This window comes from Panthera onca, chromosome D2, assembly GCF_046562875.1.
Source record: "Panthera onca isolate mPanOnc1 chromosome D2, mPanOnc1 haplotype 2, whole genome shotgun sequence".
NCBI classification, from domain to species: domain Eukaryota; kingdom Metazoa; phylum Chordata; class Mammalia; order Carnivora; family Felidae; genus Panthera; species Panthera onca.
The window spans coordinates 41,147,934-41,167,961 of NC_138349.1; the positions used below are offsets into that span (position 1 = coordinate 41,147,934).

General features: G+C 46.2%; 1 protein-coding gene across 7 annotated transcripts in view; it reads right to left on the reverse strand.

Annotated features, from left to right (window-relative positions):
• Positions 1–20,028, reverse strand: part of WDFY4 (WDFY family member 4) — a 302,324-nt gene that overhangs the window by 194,997 nt on the left and 87,299 nt on the right. For all 7 annotated transcript variants that reach the window (XM_078434513.2, XM_078434514.2, XM_078434511.2 and 4 more), the window contains 6 exons: positions 9,820–10,034; positions 8,888–8,982; positions 7,739–7,976; positions 7,476–7,552; positions 6,202–6,423; positions 5,340–5,518 (listed from right to left, as the gene is read on the reverse strand). In XM_078434513.2, coding sequence (XP_078290639.1) covers positions 5,340–5,518; positions 6,202–6,423; positions 7,476–7,552; positions 7,739–7,976; positions 8,888–8,982; positions 9,820–10,034 — 1,026 coding nt within the window. The remainder of the gene's footprint in view (positions 1–5,339; positions 5,519–6,201; positions 6,424–7,475; positions 7,553–7,738; positions 7,977–8,887; positions 8,983–9,819; positions 10,035–20,028) is intronic.

Here is a 20,028-nt window from a genome sequence, read left to right on the forward strand (position 1 = left end):
TAGTAAGTGAGTTCAGCAAGGTCACAGGATAGATGATAAACACACAAAAGTCAATCACGTTCTACAGGCCAACAATGAACATGAAGAGATTAAAATTAAAAACACTATCATTTACAACTGCGCAAAAGAAAATGAAATATTTAAGAAAACATGTATGGATTCTATATACTAAAAATTCAAAAAGGATGATGAAAGAAATCAAAGAAGACCTATGTAAATGGAGAGACATACCATGTTTCTGGATAGCAAAACTCAACACAGGGAAGATATCATTTCTCCCCAAAATGATCTATAGATATAATTCAGTTCCCATCAAAATGGCAGAAGGTTTTTTGTTGACACAGACAAGTTAATTCTAAAATTTGTATCTGAAGACACAAGCCCTAGAATAGCTTAAACAAATAGCTTAATTCTTCTTTTTCAAAAATTAACAATGTTTTTGATCATCTTTCTTGAAAGAGAAAAATTAAGTGGGAGACACCACTCTAACCAATATTATTACACAGGCTAGCTTATTACATAGCTATAATAATTAAGATAGTGTGGTATCGGTAGAGTTCTAGTCACATAGATCAGTAGAACAGAATATAGAATCTGGAAATACACCCAGACAAATGTGCCCAACTGATTTTTGATGAAGTTTCAAAAGCAATTTAATGGAAGAAGGATAGCCTCTTCAACTAACGTTGCTGGAATAACTGGGCATCCATAGGCAAAGAAGTGAACTTCAACCTAAACTTTGCAGTCATAAGAGGAAAATTTGATGAATCCTTCATCAAAATAAAAACTTTTGTTCTGCAAACTCCTATGGGAAAGAAGATGGAAGACAAGCTACAGTCTAGGAGAAATTCTTTGCAAATCATACATCGAAGGGCTAGTATCTAGAATATATCAAAAACCTCTAAAACCCCAGAGGAAAAAAACAACCCAATTAGAAAATGGACACAGAACATGGGCAGACATCACTTAAGAGGTTACATAAATGGCAAATAAGTGCTTGAGCAGATTTTTAATCTCATTAGCCATGAAAGGAGTGCAAATTAAAAACACAACATCACTATGCACCTATCAGAGCGGCTAATATGAAAACCAGTGACCACTGCAAATACAGAGAAACCAGATTGTTAATCCATTGCTGGTGGGAAATGTAAAATGGTACAGTCACTCTGGGAAAATCGTTTGGCCATTTCTTATAAAAAGTAAACACACAATTACCTATGACCCAGCAACTGAACTCTTAGGCATTTATCCCAGAGAAATATGGACTTAAGTTCACACAAGAACCTGTATACAAATCTTCATAACAAAACAAACAAACAAACAAAGATAAAAAACAAAAAAAGGAAAAAATGTTCATAGCGTCATTATTTGTAATATCCCCAAACTGGAAACAGCCCAGATGTCCTTCAATCAGTGAATGGTTATATATCCAGGTCATGAAAAACTACTCAGCAATAAAAAGGAATTAACTATTGGTGCACAGCAACAATCTGGATGAACTTCCAGAGAATTATGTGGATTGAAAAATCCAACCTTGAAAGATCATACACTGTACAGTTTCATAAAAATAATATCCTTGAAATGACAACATTTTAGATTATTGTTTTCCAAGGTCAGGGACAGGGATAGGGGAGAGAGGTGTGGGTGAATGGGAGTGGCTATAATTTTTATAAATGGGAAACACAAGGGAGCATTGTGGTGATGTAAACATTCTGAATCTTGGCACGAGTCATGGATGCAAAAACCTACACATGTGATAAACCTGTGTGGAACACATACGCATATATACAAGTATAAATAAAACTGGGAAATTTGAATAAAGTAGCAGATTGTATCAATAGCAAAATTGGGTTATGAAATTGTTCTAGAGTTTTGTAAATGCCACCATTCGGGGAAAACTAATGGGCAAAATTCGGGGAAAACTAGGGGTAAAAGTACACAGGATTTCTTGCTATTATGTCTTACAACAACATTTTAGTCTACAATTATCTCAATAAAAATTTCAATAAAAGAAAAGAAAAATAGTTAACAGAGTATCACAAATTTTAAAATGATAATTTCGCGTTTTTTAATTTTTTTTCGTCTTTTAGTATTTATTTTTGAGAGAGAAAGAGACAGAACGCAAGTTCGAAGGGGCAGAGAGAGAGGGAGACAAAGATCTAAAGCAGCCTCCAGGCTTTGAGCTGTCAGCACAGAGCCCGACTGACACGGGGCTCAAACTCACAAACAGTGAGATCATGACCTGAGTCAAAGTTAGCTGCTTAACCGGCCAAGCCCCCAGGAACTCCTAAAATGATCATTTCAAAGCTTATGTTGGTAGACTTAACTAATAGTTAAAACTAGCTAAGTAATATACAAAATTTTCCACACAATAAAGTTGAACTACTTTTTTAAAGGGAAAAGACTGAAAGAAATTACAAACTATGGTAAGATAGAAGGAATGCAGGCAATATTTCATCTTTGCTCTATTTTTTAGTTATTTCAAAATGTGTTTATATTATTTCTTATAATGACTATAAAGTCACCACATCTATGCATATGTATGTAAATACATATTTTTCAAAGGAAAGGTCACACAATTTCAGAAATATTCTTTTACTCCCTATCAATTAAATGAGATTTTCAAACAAAAACAAACCAGGTTTTCAGCCACCAGCCTTGCCTAAAGTGAAGTCCACTGTGCTGTCCTCTCTTCCCTCCTTTCAGATAGGAACTTCTGTCTCTCCCACTTGAAGCTCTGCCCCCCTCCTGCAATCCAGCTTGCATTTTTGCCAAATTCATAGCTCATTTACTCACAGCACCATTCGGATTGATTTATAAACATAAGATGTCTTAAATTGCTCCCACGTCATTTTGCTCGTTCAGGCTATTGAAATACTCCCCACATTTCCAAATTTAACTTAGCTGAACTTAGAAATCAATACAAAATCTCTAACATTAGAGAACAATCCTTAAGCTGGGTCATCCCCAAACTAAGCTCTCCCATCTTATTCTTATCCAGCATATGTCTGCATCTAAACACAGGCCTTCATGTTTACCCCAGTTAAATTTCATTTGCTGATCCTGAACCAACTTGTTGAGATCATCTTGGAAAGTCAACTCTGTCTGACTCAGCCCTTGGGCATTCTCCACGTATTTTTGGCATATCCCCATGACATCACATTACTGCCAACCTCCCTCCTGACTGGCTTCGGTTTAGGTGGTCCCTTGAGGCCAGATGTTCATCCATGTACCAGGTCACTCAACTACACTATCAATCCAGTCCGTGTTCCTCCTTGTGGCCTTAAATGCAATGCAATTCATCAAGTATTTATTGCAGGCTTACCATGTGCCTGCCCCTGTGCTAGATGCGAGCAAACACCAATAGGACTTGCCTTTAGCCTCAAAGTACATGAACTATTTCACAGAATACCAACCTATTCTGTAAAACAAGGCAGAATACCAACATGTTTTGCAAAAAAAAAAGAAAAAAAAAAAAAGTATGGGGCGGGGAGAAGCCTCCTCTATAATCATGCCTAAACAGATAATAACAAAGACACTGTGCAACCACAAAAGTAACCACCCTTCCCATCCTGGCTAACATGAGTTAGCTTTCTCTCCAAGAACAACTCTAACCTGCTCCATTATTCCTACTTCCTGGATACAAGTTCTGAACATGCACGGACATCAAACTCCCTCTTTCTGACGGCACCCAGTTGAGAACAGACCAACCTCCACTTCTTTGAACCCTCCCCAAAATCACCTTAAATAAGCGCAAATCATATATGCTCCTTCCAAGTCCCTGTTACCCCAGGGAGTAGAGTGTCTTGCTACATCAAGCTTAATAAATCTAACTTCTGTTTTGTACTATATGCACACTCCCGAAGGTACTGATTGGTGGTCATGGACAATTCCTGGCATCTAAAACAGTTCCTAACACAGAATACGTGCTCAAAAAGATTTAATAAGGGAAAGAATGAAGGAAAGAAGGAAAGGAAGGAGGGAAGGAGGCAGGGAGGGAGGAATGGAGTGAGGGAGGAAGGAAGGGGAGGAAGGAAGGAAGGAAAGAAAGGCCCGTATTGTCAATGATTGGAGAAAAGAGTAGCTTCTTGTTTTGAAAAACCTACTTTTGTTATGTTCCTGCTGAATCTTTCTGGTTACCACTGCCTTTATTTGATAAGACAATCGTACCTGACAAGAGCATCGAATTCATCTTTAGGTGTTGTATTGAATTTAGGTTGTTCTACCTTAATGATTCTCAACATGGGGTGATTTGGGGGCATTTGGAAATGTCTGGAGGCAGCTTTGGTGGCCACAACTGGGGAGAGAGGGATGCGATGGCATCTAGGGGGGCCACAGATGCTGGTAAGTATCATACTATACATAGAATGGGTCCCTACAATAAAGAATTATCGAGCCTCAAATGCCAAACTATCGAAATGAGAAACCTATTCATCTAAGGTCATCCATTCTGGCTAAATGTTAGAATCATCTGAGAGGCTCTGAAAACATCAACAAATTACCCCGCACCCAGAGATTCTGTTATGATTCATCTCAGGAGCAACCTGCACAATAGAACTTTAAAAATACTTTCCAGGTGATTCAAGAATGCAGCCTAGGTTGAGATGCTCTCTCTGGAACCTGGGTGCCACTCTGGCTGCATTTGCCTTTTGTTGTCTTCTGGGCGCTTCTCTCTCTGACTTCTTTGGGGATCTCTGACAGTGGGTCCTGGAGCACACTTGCCATGTCCCTCCTCTCCCAGCATCCTCTGCCTTATGCCTCAGGACTTCAGGTGACTCTAAATGGCAGTGACAAGATACCTCCTCCAGCTATGTGTTCACATTCCATTGCTTTCTTTGTGCAGGGAATCATCTCTTCCTCATCATCCTTGCTGTAAATCTGGCAAGAGGTATTGGTGTCTTTCAAGCTCTAGTGCCTGACTCCCAAGTATGGTGGAAGGACAGTTGTGTTAGATTCACCACCAAGCTTCTTGGAAAAGTAGAACCTGAGACCCCCACGCAGACTTTCCTAGGGAATGCATAACTTAAACTGTGAAAAGCCTCATTCACTCTGGGAATTTATATTCTCTTATGACTATTCTGATGTCCACGTTTCACCTTCTGTTCTGGTTGTGTAGCTTTCATTCCATTTTCTGAAGGATTTTTGTTTTATTGTTTCTTTGGGTTTTTCTTATGCATGAGCTCAGCCAAGTGTACTGGACACCAAAGGTGAGTTTCATTAGATACTGACCCCACCCTCCCCTCGCCAAATGAAAAGGACCAACTGACCTGAGGCCGCTCCAGAGTGGTGCAGCCAGGAAAGCATTGTGGGGCAAGTGGAGCTCGGGGCAACTAGCTCACCTTGGCTGAGCCAACGATCTGTCCATCCAGATAGGTGGAAACGGTACAATTCCTTTTCATTTCCTTGGTGACAACCACAGCCAGGTGGTGCCACTGACCACAAGTCAGCAGCTGGCCACACCTGACCCGAAGCTGGCGTCCAGCAGAAGGCTCAGGATCATCCTCGGGTTCCATGATGTCTGCAAGAGACCACAAACACCACACCCGGCATGCGGCGCCATGCTGCAGCAACCCAGGAGAACAGGGCCTCGTGCGGAGGCCTCGACCCCCTCATAAAATAATGACGACAGCAGCCACCGTTGCTTGAGGTCTTGCCTTGTGCCAGACATGGGTTTAAGAACTGTTAGAAATGTCACTTCGGGTTTTTTGGGGTTATTGTTTTGTTTTGTTTTTCACAACAACCCTTGGAGGTAGGTGCTATCACGACTCTCATTCACCAGCCTGAGGCACAGACGGGTTAGGTAAGTTGCCCAGGGTCATGGAGCAAGTAGTATTCAAGTCCAGGAGTCAGATTTTGCGGTCTACCCTGCACTAGACTGCCTCTGTAGCCATGCACATTTGCCCTAGAGTCCTAACAAGGAGGGGAGAATAAGCAGTTGTGCTCTGTGCCCATGATGCCAAGGCACCCCTGGGGTGTCTCCCTATGAAACAGTGACGCTCTTGGGGAACACAAGAAGAACAGGCCATTTCTGGCCATCACAGAGGGATGAGCTTAGACAGCCAGGCTGAGCTCTAAATGGCAGAGCCTGGACCAGCCACCAGCCACCAAAGGACGGTTGGGCTCCTGGGCTCTTGTGCCAAAAGCTGCTGAATTAGCCCCATTCTCCCCAAGTGTAGGTGAAAACAGCTCCCAACGCCTTACCCAGGGACTGAAATTCTTTCTCTTCTGTAGACACAACTAAGGAGAGGTCGTCCGGGCACAGGCTGACAGAGAAGCAGATGAAGGGTTGCTCAGTCCTGGCCAGGTGACGCACCAAGGTTAGGAAGCGCAGAGGGTGGCCCTCAGTGACTGTGCTGTGCCTGCTGATCAGGAACCAGCAGGAGAAGGTCAGGCCACCAAGTGGAGGGAACGATCTGGCAGCACCTGGAGTCAGAACAAGCATGCCCTTAGAACTTCTCTGCCTTGGAATCTTGTCTAGACTCACTGTGGCTCTGAATTGGCCCAGAGGTGGCCCTACTGTGTCCAGCTCTGTGCCTCACCTGACTCATGCCCACTTTATGTCGACCCCACGCCGCAGAAGCTTGTCCTCTTTTTCATACTCGCATATTCCCACCAGGACTTGAGTGTAGATCCCCAAAGCCTCTCTCCAATTCTGTCCCACCTATTATTCCATGCCACCTTGCCAAGGGAAGGGGTGCATAACCCTGAGATCGGTCATCATTGGCCCACTGGTCAGTTGATCTAAAGCTGGGCAGTGTGCTGTGAGAGGCAGGGGACACCAGCCTTACTCAGCTGAACCTTGTATGGGGAAGCCTCCACTGTAGGCACGTCCTCCTGCCCTGTAACAGGGTTACAGTGCAGAGCAGGCCCACTGTCCTCCGTGAATAAGCAGAATCAGGCTTGGTGCCCCATGTTGGGCTGTGAATGCAATGGCTCCTCAGCGCCCACCGTTCCAGAGAAACGCAGGTTCTTCTAACTGAGGGTGCTTAGCTCGGGCGGCACTGGGTTCTTGCCCTGTCCTTCCCAGGCAGTTTTTAGCCGAGCACAGCAGTGCACAAAGCCTGCTAGGGCCCAGGTCGATCAGATGGCCATCCACACAGAACTTATATTCTTCTCTAGAAAGAGTCCTAAGGCGGGGTAAGGTGTTTGTTTCGACTTTTGTCAATCGCTGACAAAATGAATCCAACGCAGACTCAGACATCAAATCACCGAATGAGCCCATCAGTGTTCACTGAGTCCCCACTCTACGCAGAGGCATGGGACGGGCCCTTGGGACACATAATAAACAGGATGCTCCCGCCCTAAAACAGGCATGACAAACCGGAAGGATGACTCCTCTACAGATATACAGAAACAACAAAGACTCACACTTTCTTGAAATGCCAAGCGGAATCTGAAATCAAGGCTCCCTAAGCACTTATTCTGGGGTAGGGTGAGGACGGCTCAGCAAGCTAAACCCCCTGAGAAACACCTACCTGTCCCGATCCCTCCGGAGACCAGATACTCTGTGCTGGTTCCCATAACTGTAGACACAGTCGGAATAAACAAACAGCTGGAAACAGAAAAGTATCTCAGATCATTGAACCACAAACCAACTTCTGGCCATGACATCTCCCCTCTGTCCCTCTGCAGGGACCTCACTCTCTCTTACACCATGAAGCAGAAAGCAGCTGATGCTGTTACAAGGGCCCTGGGAAATTAATAAAGTGCATTCCAAGCATAAGGAAATGTGTTGTACCCATAGCCTTCCACGGACATGTCAAATTCCACAAATGATGGAGCCAGGGCCGCCTTCTGAGGCTGCAGGTTGCGCGGGGAGGTCATGGAGATGAGGCTGAGTGAAGTCTGAAGGGCAGTGGTTGAGCCCTGGGACGTCCTCGAGGATCTGAGGGCCTGTGTGACTGCTGAGCAAGGGTCGGCCCCCGGGGCAGCTCCTCCGGGACCCTCAGCAGTCCCTGCTTCTGCAGCCTGGGACCCTAAGGCAACATGCAAGAGAAGAGACATGTCCCTGTTCAAGCATATCTGCTCTTCTGACAACAGCCTCGATGCTTCTGCCACAGCCCTGAAGGAGGGCTCCACAGTGTCACAGCACTTCCTGACCCCTGTGAAGCAGCTCTCTACTGACTTAGTAACCCTGAACTGCAGCAACACTACGTCCCTCCTCGAAACTTCTTTTCCCTTAATTCCATCACTCCCCACAAACCCCCAGCTTTCCAGCGCACTATTTTCTGTTGCCATCATTGGCTTGCCCCACTGGCCGCCGCTCACTGACACTTTGTCCTGGCTCCCTGAACTCCCCACTCACAGCAGCCTGTCTCTTTGAAAGCTCTGCTCCCCTCCCCTGATTGCCAGGACCAGCTGAATCTCCATCCATGTTCTTCAATTATGTGATCCACACTCAACCTGCCCATAGCTTTCTATTCTTTAAGCCGGTCCCTGGAGTCAGCAGCCTCCCAGGTACCAGGACCGATACTAGGGGACCCACCCAATGCTTTGGCCTCTTGACCACCCAACTGTCCCCTGAGCCGTGAGCTGTGCAAAAAACCATCACTGGCACCTCCATCCAGGTGCGGCTCTGGGTATTCTAGCATGCACTGTATCATGAAGGAAACCCTATCGCTCTTTCCATGATCTGGGACCAAAGGGGCCAAGGGCACGCTCAGCATCACCTGTCTTATATGAGGATGGGGGTCATCCTTTTCCTTCCAGATCTGGCCTTTCTCCAGGGACCACCAATCCTGCTTTTCCTCATTTGCTCCACTGAGCAGCAGGCAATACCATTTTTTAAATCTGTTTGCTTCCCACCTGTTGTGAAGGCTCCCTTCTAAGGAATGCATATTCTTTTTAATTCCCATTAACCTGTTCCTGTTCTTTTCTCCGTCCTCACCTGAGCCTCCAGAGTCCCCTCCGTGGACACAAGATGAATGGAGGATTTTCGTTGCAGCCGACGGAGGTGGGGGAACTCCAAGACCTAGAAACTGTCTAAGCATCAGAACATGCAAGAGAAACAAAATGAAGACCTTTTATGAACAGAAGTGTTCTCCAGCTTCATCCGAGCACTTTCCCAAATCTCAGTGCTCCCTGATGGCCTCCTCCACTTTCCTTCTCTCTGTTTGGAAAGCGTTTCCTTAAGCCATGCAGAAACAGAGGGAGATTGGCCTGGCATCCAGACCACAGAGCTGGTGCCTTTAGGTGTCTTTGACCAGCTAGCAGCCTCAAACCAGATTTGGAAGAGAGAAGAAGGAATTTGTCCTACTCTGTTTTGTGTCTGCTCCGTTTGTCTGCTCTGTGCCTCTCCCTCCTGCTCAGGTTTCCAGGCACCAACCAGGTGGCTTCATGGGGGCTGCCAGCAGGAAGGCTCCCATAGGATACAAGGGAGCACTGCTTCTGTCCCTCTCTCTGTCGGGAGTCTCGGCCACTGCTTGTCACACCAGCCTGGCTCCTACAGCCTCACCCCTTGAGCAGTGAAGCCCTCACAGCCCCCGCCCCTCTCAGTTCCCGTAGCTTTGGCATTATCCACTGAGCATCCCCCACCATGCTATTCTGTGTTGTCTGCAGGACCCTCTGAAGGTTCCCCTCTCTCCGAAGACCACAGCTCCACGGGAGGGGCTATGTCTGCTTTGTGGGTCTCTGCACTGCCCGCATGCACCCAGGGTTCCTCCTGGACTCGCGCTGTCCAATACTGGGAAGGGCCACACCCTGCACAGAGGGGGTGCAGGAGGGGGCATGGGGACACCTGTCCCGTGTACTCCTACTGTCCACTGGGCCTGAGCACAGCTGCCAGCATCTCAGCAGTGTTTAATGAGCGGCACATAGTACCTTAACACGTCTGGTTCGATGGCTTGGGAGGCAAGTTTTTCAAAAATCCTGATGAGGCCTGAGTGCAAGGGGCTGGTGCTGGTGGTCAGGGCCCTGCGGCAGGAGGCCACGAGGGTCCTAAGCATCCCCGCCTCACACATGACCTGACGGTTCTTCTCCGATTTCACCAGGGACTGGATATGACTGGCCATGGAGCACTGGATCTCCTGGGAAAGCTAAGAGAGCAAAAGCAAACAGTGAGCCCTGGAGGTCAGGACATTTTGTGGGCAACTTTGATAGGCCCCCAACCAGGCCCCAAATTGGTTGTGGGGCCAGACGCCTGCACCCACACAGCCTGTTCTAACTGTACTCTATATCGGGGGTTCTCAGATATGCCCACTTCTCGTGCAATGGGAACCCCAGAGGCTGGTCTGTGGGAGGATGGGGGCCACTGAGGTCAGCTGCCAAAGACATAGAGGCTTAAAACAGAGACTGCGAGCCAGCCAGCAAGAGGCCGCATCTGCCCCAGAGACGCAGTGTCTGCCCCGCGCGATGTTTAAGCAGTTTCTGAATTAATTGCTAACATTTAAACATCCGGAAATTTCACATAAAAGTCCAGACACATGGCTCCTTTCGAAAGGTAGGAAGACCGGGGTCAGACAGGTTTGCAGTCCTGGACAGTGGCTGAGCCTCTGGAGGGTCCCACGCCCCCACAGCCTTCGCTCACAAAGCAGCCCTGTGTTTGAGGTCGTACCCCCGGCACAGAAGGTGCAGTGCCCCGGGGAGGCAGGCTCACAGGCAGTGCCCACGCAGACTGGCTGTGGCCGGACCAGGCCACGCTCAGCGCCCACGCCAGCTCAAGTCGCCACTCCTGCGCGAGCTGCTCGCTGACGCCTGCCCTCAGCCCCTGATTGTCACTACCCCCCGCCCCCATGGGCCTTCCCACTGTCCTTCGTCCATCTCTCAGACACGGATAGTGGTGCTCTTATCTTACCCTTACTACTTTTCCAGTCCCTTCAGTATCTTTATGTCCCTGAGGCCCGCAGAAGAGAGCACATAGGGTCAGCTCAGTGAATATTTGAGCCAAATACATGGTTTCTGCAATCTTCCTTTCTTTTCTTCGTCAAAAAATAAACGCCTGAAATTCCCAGCCCTCTGTAGTGATGCAGACAGTCTGGGGTGGGGGTGGAGAGGGAGAAATTCCTCTACAAAAACTCTCAGGGCTGCCCACACTCTCTTTTACTGTTGTATACGATATTGTCTGAAGTGAGAGGGATACCAGTTAGAACGTAATGGAATTTTCCTGCAGTGGATGCTATGGGAGCCTCCCCCAGACCTCCTTTTCCAGATGAGTGTACCCATCATAGCTATGCCTTCTCTAGAGGGCTGCCCTTCCCCAACTGGGAGCTGCCCTGTCCAGGGGCAATGTGCCCCCCCATACAAGTTCACTCATGCATATATACTCAAAAGTATGTGCACACATGGACACACAGGAGCATCCATGCATGTGTGTGTGCATGCATGCACATGTATATACATGCCCACAGAGCCATATATGTGTTTGTGTACATGCATATGTGCACACGCTCACACACGCACACATGCAAACACACACACATCCACATACCACGTGCACATGCGTGCACACACACACACGCCAGACTACAGCCGTGAGGTCATGGCTTCTGCCTCGGTGGTGCAGTTCATGCCTGAAAGCCCCGCCCTGTGGGCTCAGGCTGATGCTGGACTTCAGCTAATCTTCATTCAGCTTCTTCCCCTGTATCATCCTGCTTCCTTCACTCCCCTTTCCTTGAATCCCTCCCTTGATGGATCTGATGTACCTGTGCCCCTGCCTTGGGCTCCACTTCTGAGGAACCCTACCTGAGGCCCTAGCATGCTTTATATATTACACACCCTTGGCCGAGTTTTTGGTCTCAAGAAAGGGGATCTCTGACAACACAGATCATGTCTAGGTTAGTCCACCAGTGTAAAGGCAGGAGTAACCACAAAGGCACTAATTTGAATAATCTCTTTCTTTTTTTTTTTTAATGTTTTTTTTTATTATTTTTTTATTTTTATTTTTTTTTCAATATATGAAATTTATTGTCAAATTGGTTTCCATACAACACCCAGTGCTCATCCCAAAAGGTGCCCTCCTCAATACCCATCACCCACCCTCCCCTCCCTCCCACCCCCCATCAACCCTCAGTTTGTTCTCAGTTTTTTGTTTTTTTTTTTTAACGTTTTATTTATTTTTGAGACAGAGAGAGACAGAGCATGAACGGGGAAGGGGCAGAGAGAGAGGGAGACACAGAATCTGAAACGGGCTCCAGGCTCTGAGCCGTCAGCCCAGAGCCTGACGCGGGGCTCGAACTCGCGGACCGCGAGATCGTGACCTGAGCCGAAGTCGGCTGCTCAACCGACTGAGCCACCCAGGCGCCCCTGTTCTCAGTTTTTAACAGTCTCTTACGCTTTGGCTCTCTCCCACTCTAACCTCTTTTTTTTTTTTTCCTTCCCCTCCCCCATGGGTTTCTGTTAAATTTCTCAGGATCCACATAAGAGTGAAAACATATGGTATCTGTCTCTCTCTGTATGGCTTATTTCACTTAGCATCACACTCTCCAGTTCCATCCACGTTGCTACAAAGGGCCATATTTCGTTCTTTCTCATTGCCATGTAGTACTCCATTGTGTATATAAACCACAATTTCTTTATCCATTCATCAGGTGATGGACATTTAGGCTCTTTCCATAATTTGGCTATTGTTGAGAGTGCTGCTATATATAAACATTGGGGTACAAGTGCCCCTATGCATCAGTACTCCTGTATCCCTTGGGTAAATTCCTAGCAGTGCTATTGCTGGGTCATAGGGTAGGTCTATTTTTAATTTTCTGAGGAACATCCACACTGTTTTCCAGAGTGGCTGCACCAATTTGCATTCCCACCAACAGTGCAAGAGGGTTCCCGTTTCTCCACATCCTCTCCAGCATCTATAGTCTCCTGATTTGTTCATTTTGGCCACTCTGACTGGCGTGAGGTGATATCTGAGTGTGGTTTTGATTTGTATTTCCCTGATGAGGAGCGACGTTGAGCATCTTTTCATGTGCCTGTTGGCCATCCGGATGTCTTCTTTAGAGAAGTGTCTATTCATGTTTTCTGCCCATTTCTTCACTGGGTTATTTGTTTTTTGGGTGTGGAGTTTGGTGAGCTCTTTATAGATTTTGGATACTAGCCCTTTGTCTGATATGTCATTTGCAAATATCTTTTCCCATTCCGTTGGTTGCCTTTTAGTTTTGTTGGTTGTTTCCTTTGCTGTGCAGAAGCTTTTTATCTTCATAAGGTCCCAGTAATTCACTTTTGCTTTTAATTCCCTTGCCTTTGGGGATGTGTCAAGTAAGAGATTGCTACGGCCGAGGTCAGAGAGGTCTTTTCCTGCTTTCTCCTCTAGGGTTTTGATGGTTTCCTGTCTCACATTCAGGTCCTTTATCCATTTTGAGTTTATTTTTGTGAATGGTGTGAGAAAGTGGTCTAGTTTCAACCTTCTGCATGTTGCTGTCCAGTTCTCCCAGCACCATTTGCTAAAGAGACTGTCTTTTTTCCATTGGATGTTCTTTCCTGCTTTGTCAAAGATGAGTTGGCCATACATTTGTGGGTCTAGTTCTGGGGTTTCTATTCTATTCCATTGGTCTATGTGTCTGTTTTTGTGCCAATACCATGCTGTCTTGATGATTACAGCTTTGTAGTAGAGGCTAAAGTCTGGGATTGTGATGCCTCCTGCTTTAGTCTTCTTCTTCAAAATTACTTTGGCTATTCGGGGCCTCTTGTGGTTCCATATGAATTTTAGGATTGCTTGTTCTAGTTTCGAGAAGAATGCTGGTGCAATTTTGATTGGGATTGCATTGAATGTGTAGATAGCTTTGGGTAGTATTGACATTTTGACAATATTTATTCTTCCAATCCATGAGCAGGGAATGTCTTTCCATTTCTTTGTATCTTCTTCAATTACCTTCATAAGCTTTCTATAGTTTTCAGCATACAGATCTTTTACATCTTTGGTTAGATTTATTCCTAGGTATTTTATGCTTCTTGGTGCAATTGTGAATGGGATCAGTTTCTTTATTTGTCTTTGAATAATCTCTTTCTAACGATAACTAGCTTCTCTTCCCATCAAGTCACAGACCATCTGATATGTACACCCACTCTCCCAACCATGAAAGCTTTCTTGGAGTCCTTCGCCGCTTGCCCTTCTTCCCCCTCTGCCTCAAACAAGTATTAATGGCTTCTTCAACGTCAGGCTCTGGCTAAATTTCAAGATTAACAAAACACTGTCCCCCGCTCTCAAGGGAATCACAGGCTACAGGCAAGACAGGTGAGGGGGACACTCTGAGTATAGTAAGAAAAGGAGCTGTAGCAGAGGATTTACAGTGGCTGGGTGGGAGCAGTTCCCTGCAGCCCCTCGTGCATTTCGTGGAGCTCTTGGATCTAGAAGGGAATCTGAGCCTGGCATCTACTGTGAGGGCCAAATTTTGCTCTGAGATGAATATATTTCCTGGGTGTCCAGGATGTGCCAGGCTCTAGTCTAAGCATTTTGACATGTATAGATTATATAATCCCCATGAACAACCCTATGATGGAGGTACTATTACTCTCCCTATTTTACAGATGAGGAAACTGAGCCCAGAGAAGTTCATTGTCCAGGCCGCATGGTAAGGCAGGGCCTGGCTTTGATCCCAGACCCCATGCTCAGGATCACCTCACTTCCCATCTCCTCCTCACGTGTGCAGCGATTTGGGAACACCCTGCCCACCGTGATCAAGACTATGTTTGTATCACTAAGGGACTGAAATTAATAAGATGGCACTCTTCCACAGGCTTCAGACACCGCTTAGTAGCATATATGTTTCAAGGATTAAACTGTATTTGGGGCACATATTTACACTGTTTATCATCAGTTCTTAGATTAATAAAAAAAATGAAGGGGTCACACAGCTCACCCTCTACCTTCCTCTCTTCCTTCCAGGAGCACATCGCTAGAGCTCCTGCCACAGACTGATGGCATTTAGTGAAATTTCTGTCTTTACCCTATCTTCAGTAATACTTCCAACTTAAAATTTTAGGCCATTTTCATTTTAGTTTAAAATTTAAACTACATTAGAATGTTTTTTCAGGGGGATTGCTCCCAGGCAAGATTTTGTCATTCTGAAATGAAGTGTCATCCTGTTGCCAACATCACTGATGCCAAAGGAAGATCTCATCATTGGGGGAAGATGGTGTCTGTAATGGACTGGATGCCTATGTCCCCAGAATCCATATGCTGAGCCCTAATTTCCAATGTGATGTATTTGGAGGTGGGGCCTTTGGGAAGTGATTAGGTCACGAGGGTGGAGCCCTCATGAATGGGATTAATGCTTTTATAAAAGGGACCCGGGAGAGCCTTCTTTTCCCTTGCGCCATATAAGGACAAAGTAAGAACAGGGCCATCCATGAGGAAGTGGGCCCCCACCAGACACTGAATCTGCCAGCACCATGCTTTTGGACTTCCAGCTCCAGAACTATGAGAGAAATAAATTCTTGTTGTTTATAAGCCACCCCGTCTATGGTATTTTCTTATAGCAGCCTGAGTGGACTGAGACAACCCCTTCCCTGTCACTATTCACACAGCAGGCCTAAACCGGTAGAGGCAATGTGTAGCCCAAAAGGGACCAGAGACAGAAGGGAGAAATGCCAAAACTCATTTGCGCTAAATAATTCCATCACTTTCACTTTGAGGAGCTCCTCCTCGTGGAAATCTGCCCAACCTCCTTAACTCCCTTCCCCAGACCTTTCCTCTGCAATTTTCAGTGTCTCTCCCTGCATCCCACAGGGTGTGCACCTCGGCCTTTCCTCTTCTCTGTTCCTCTCGGAACCAAAAGGGAGCCTCCACCCCCTTGCCTTGAAGTTTCCTTCTCCCAGAATCTGGATTATTTGGTATCTGTAGTCTTTTAATTTGGGGTGAAAGTTGGGGAGACAGTCCGTATGAAGCAAGATGCAAAAATACCTCGCAGTGTATTATTAATAATAATTCTTATTAATAAGAATTAAAAATAAATGTCTACAATCTCCAGTTTTATTACCAGCACTTCACTTATTGCTTCAGGGACTTTTGGCTTTCTTTTGTTGTTGTTGTTTGCTTTTTTTCTTCTTTATCCACCAGAGAAAAGCTACTTAAAATCTAAATACGCAAAAAAGGAAAAACAGAAAGAAAGAGAGAGAAAGAAGAAAGAAAGAAAGAAAGAAAGAAAGAAAGAAAGAAAGAAAGAAAGACAGACACGGAAGTTTTCGAAAGGGAGAAATGCTGATCTTGTCTAATGATGCCACAAGTTTACTCCAAAATTGCTCAATACCCCATAATGGAGGAGGGAAAATTGATCGTCCTCATTATCACTGCAGCTCTGTCAATAACAATATTGCCTTGTTTTGAATAAAATGTGCTGGTTTTTTCAATGTTGGTTCCAGTAAAAATGGGGTTTTAGTGAAAATATGAGCAGTAGCAGGAAGCCAGTCTGGTTTCTCCCCCTCCAAATGGATTGATTTTCCTAACGCATATTATTTCCAATGGAGGCTAGGGGGTGGTGGTTCAATTAGGACTCCATGGTGGCTGCGCAGGGTCACCAGGCTGGCCTGCAGGCTGGACCCCCAAGGTAAATTATCACAGAGCAATTTGTGGGACAGCCTTTAGGAGTGTTTTACTTTATCCACTTAACAGTCAAGCCTTCAAGTCTACCCTTGTCTAGCTGTGGATGTTCACTCTTCTTCATCTCTCTCTCTCCTTCACTTTCTCTCCTGGTCCAGATTAATAAGGTCCCAGAGCCCAAGGAGGGCTGGGTCCTGGTGGGGTGCGTTCCTCCAAGGCTTTGGGCACATCAGTCCATGGTATATCCTGACGTAGATGTAAAAGCCATCAGATGACCACGCGTGTTTCCCCCGGACACTTGAAAGAACAGAGAGTTCTACTAAACTACTCAAATTGGGATTGGTTGCTTATCCCAATTTGGTTGAAATGTTCTTTGATGATTTTGGAAAAGACATGATCTAATTTAAGTGACCTCAGCTCTTCAGAGATATCACAGGTAAGTAGGGCCCACAGATGGGTTTCATTTGACAAGCTGTTATCTTTGCTTACTTAGAATTAGTTCTTTCTATATATGGGTATAAACTTTCCCTTTCGCCACAGCCTGATAGATTCATTTGTGGTGTCCACGTGACCCTATAGGTGTGGGAGTTTGTGGTCCTGGCTTATGTGTAAGAAGTCCAAGTAGCACCAAAATCAGTAGAAACCATGTCTGAAGGCACTTTCATTGATCCACTTGAACAGACATGCAACTAAGACCTAAATGCATACGGGTGCCTGCTCCAAACCTGCTTCTTTCATAAATTACATGCATGTGATGGCTAATGCCGCCTGGTAACAGAAGCCCAGGATCTTCTATTTATAAGGGATTTGTCTCTTTCCAACTTTACTGCATCCTCCCCTTTGGTACACCCCGTCTCCAGGCCTAGTATAGTCTCTCCCTTTGCCAAATGTGCACACCAGTTTCGACTGACGCCCGAAGCTGGGAATGCCCTTTGTACCCCCATCCCTTTGCCGAGTTCCTAGTTATCATTCAAGAGACAATTCACACGTTCTCACATCTAAGAAATCTTTTCAGATTTTCCCAAACGGCACTGTCCATACCTCAATCCTATGACTACACTCTGGGGTGCCTGGGTGCCTCAGTCAGTTAAGCGTACAACTTCAGCTCAGGTCATGATCTCGTAGTCTGTGGGTTCGAGTCCCCGCATGGGGCTCTGTGCTGGCAGCTCGGAGCCTGGAGCCTGCTTCAGATTCTGTGTCTCTGCCCCTTGCCCACTCACTCTTGTCTCTCTCTCTCTCTCAAAAATAAATTTAAATTTTTTAAATAAATAAATAATAAATAAACAAATGCTACACTCTGATGGCTCTCTCAGTAGACAGATGATAGATCACTTTCTACCACTCCCAGTCTCCACCACACTGTGAACCACTGCCTGAAATAATGACCCTTCACCCTTGTTGCCCTAGCACCTGTCTCTGCATCAACTGCAATAGCTTCCCAGTTAGTGCAAGCACAAGGGCTCAAGGTGTTCTAGAAAACAGGAGGTGCACCTAACCCAGAGGGCTAAGAGTGGTCAGAAAAGATGATGTGCCAGCTAAGCGTTGAAAGACAATGAAGACAGAGCCGGACTAGCAGGGAAAATGGTCTTTCTGGGAGAGGCAATAGCATGTGCAAAAATCAAGGGGTGAAAGTGGACATGGCCTTTCAGGGAAAGGCTGGCAATCACAGCCAGTCGTCAGCTGGGCTCACTCATCCCCAGCACCCAATGCCCTCCCCCACGATGAGTCTGTGGTCAGCCGTGAGAACATCGCCAGGGAAATCAGCCTGTAAACATCCATCCAGGAGGCTGCCTGCACCGCCTGGAACCTGAACCACCCGTGGAGAGTTGCCATCCCCTTGGACACACATGCCCTCACTGCATGAGAGCTAGATCAAGTGAGCAGTGGAGCCCAATGCAGGGCTGCAGGAGGCCCAACACCACCCTCAGCCAGAACCCTTCCTGCTGACGGCCAGGCCTTCCCTGCAGGCTTCCTTCCCCCAAGAAGAGGAGGCATAAACTTACCCTGAGTGTCTCTGGTGCTTTAGCCAAAGTCAAGTGTTGACATGACTTTGTTAAGAGATATTGTTAAAGGAGATTTTTTGTTGTTGCTAACAGATTACCATCCACGATCGTCTGGAGGAGATTCCCGGAACAAGGCTGTAGAGTACACAGTCTTTTGTAGAGATGAGGGATTTATTCACAAGCAAACTGTGGCGCAAGGCCTGGCGTGTTGTTTCTGACCTTCCAGACAGACATTCGCCTCCATCACCTTCTAGCCACAGGGCAACCTACCCACAGCTAGGTTCTCATGCTGATTTGACACTGACTAATGAGTGAACTTGGGCTAGCTCCTTATTTTCCCTAGGCCTCAGTTCCTTAGCTTTAAAATGAGAATAACGAAAATATGTGCCACCCTAGTATGTTGTTGTGGGAGTCAATAGAAACACTTTCTGTGAAAGTGCTTTTTCTTATAGGATGCAGGTGTTTTCAGGATACTAACCCTTCTTGGTTGTGGTCTTCTCCTCTAATGGCGGTAGAGGACACTTCCAACCAAGTGTCTGGCTTTCAAGGCCACTGTGAAGTGTACCAGCTCACTCTAAGAGCGAGAGTATACACCTACCATGTTTGCAGGCTCCGTGGCTAGTGATGAGAGCTAACGTCACTGCCCACTCACTATTTGAAGGCTCACCCTTCTAAGTGTTTTCATGTACTGGCTCATTTAATTCTCAAACACCATGAGCTAGTTGCTATTATTACCCCATCTTACAGATGAGGGAACTGAGGCCAGAGAGATTATAGCTTGCTGAGATTACATGGGGGAGGCACAGGAATCCAAACCAGAAGTTCAGCTCCAGAGGCCACTTTATCACCGTAATCGCTGCCTCTCAGGCCCCCAGGTATTGAAGCTTGCAGAGTACTGGCTAGCTCTGGGTTTTCGAGGCAAAACCAATCGACACTGGTGACTCTATGGGTTGGGCGGTGGGTACCTATCCCATCCTGTCTTAGGCCAACCTCTCAAAACTTACAGGAAAAACTAAGCGCTCATGGCTCTGCCCCACACGGGGATCATCTGAATTTAGTAAGTGGTACACAGTAATTTGACCATTTCCGCCATCTTGAGAAGCCAGGTGGGAGCCTCACATATATGTAACTCACCAACAGCCACATTTCTGAGCCACTTGGAATCCCCAGGGCAGATTAGCTCATTACCTCCACAGCTGCCCAGCCAGTCTGGGCAAGTTTGTCCTTTTATTAAGCACAAATAATTTGCTGCTTGACTAACTGATCTTTGTGTGTGCATTCTACTGTTCGACCAACAATTGACCGACAAGTATCTGCCCAGGTCTCATTTCCCCAATGTCTTTCTCTCTCAGCTACCCACCCGGAGATCTGTTCACTATTCCTTGCATGACTAAGGAGGTTTTTCGGATCCCTTGCCATCCTGGCTTCTCACCTCTGGACAAACAGAGGTGCAGCATGTTAAGGGGTCATGGGACGACCACCTCCCTCAAATTGGGCACTATAGTACTATAAATAGAGCAAGAAGTAGAACTCACCATAGCAGTATCCTCACTC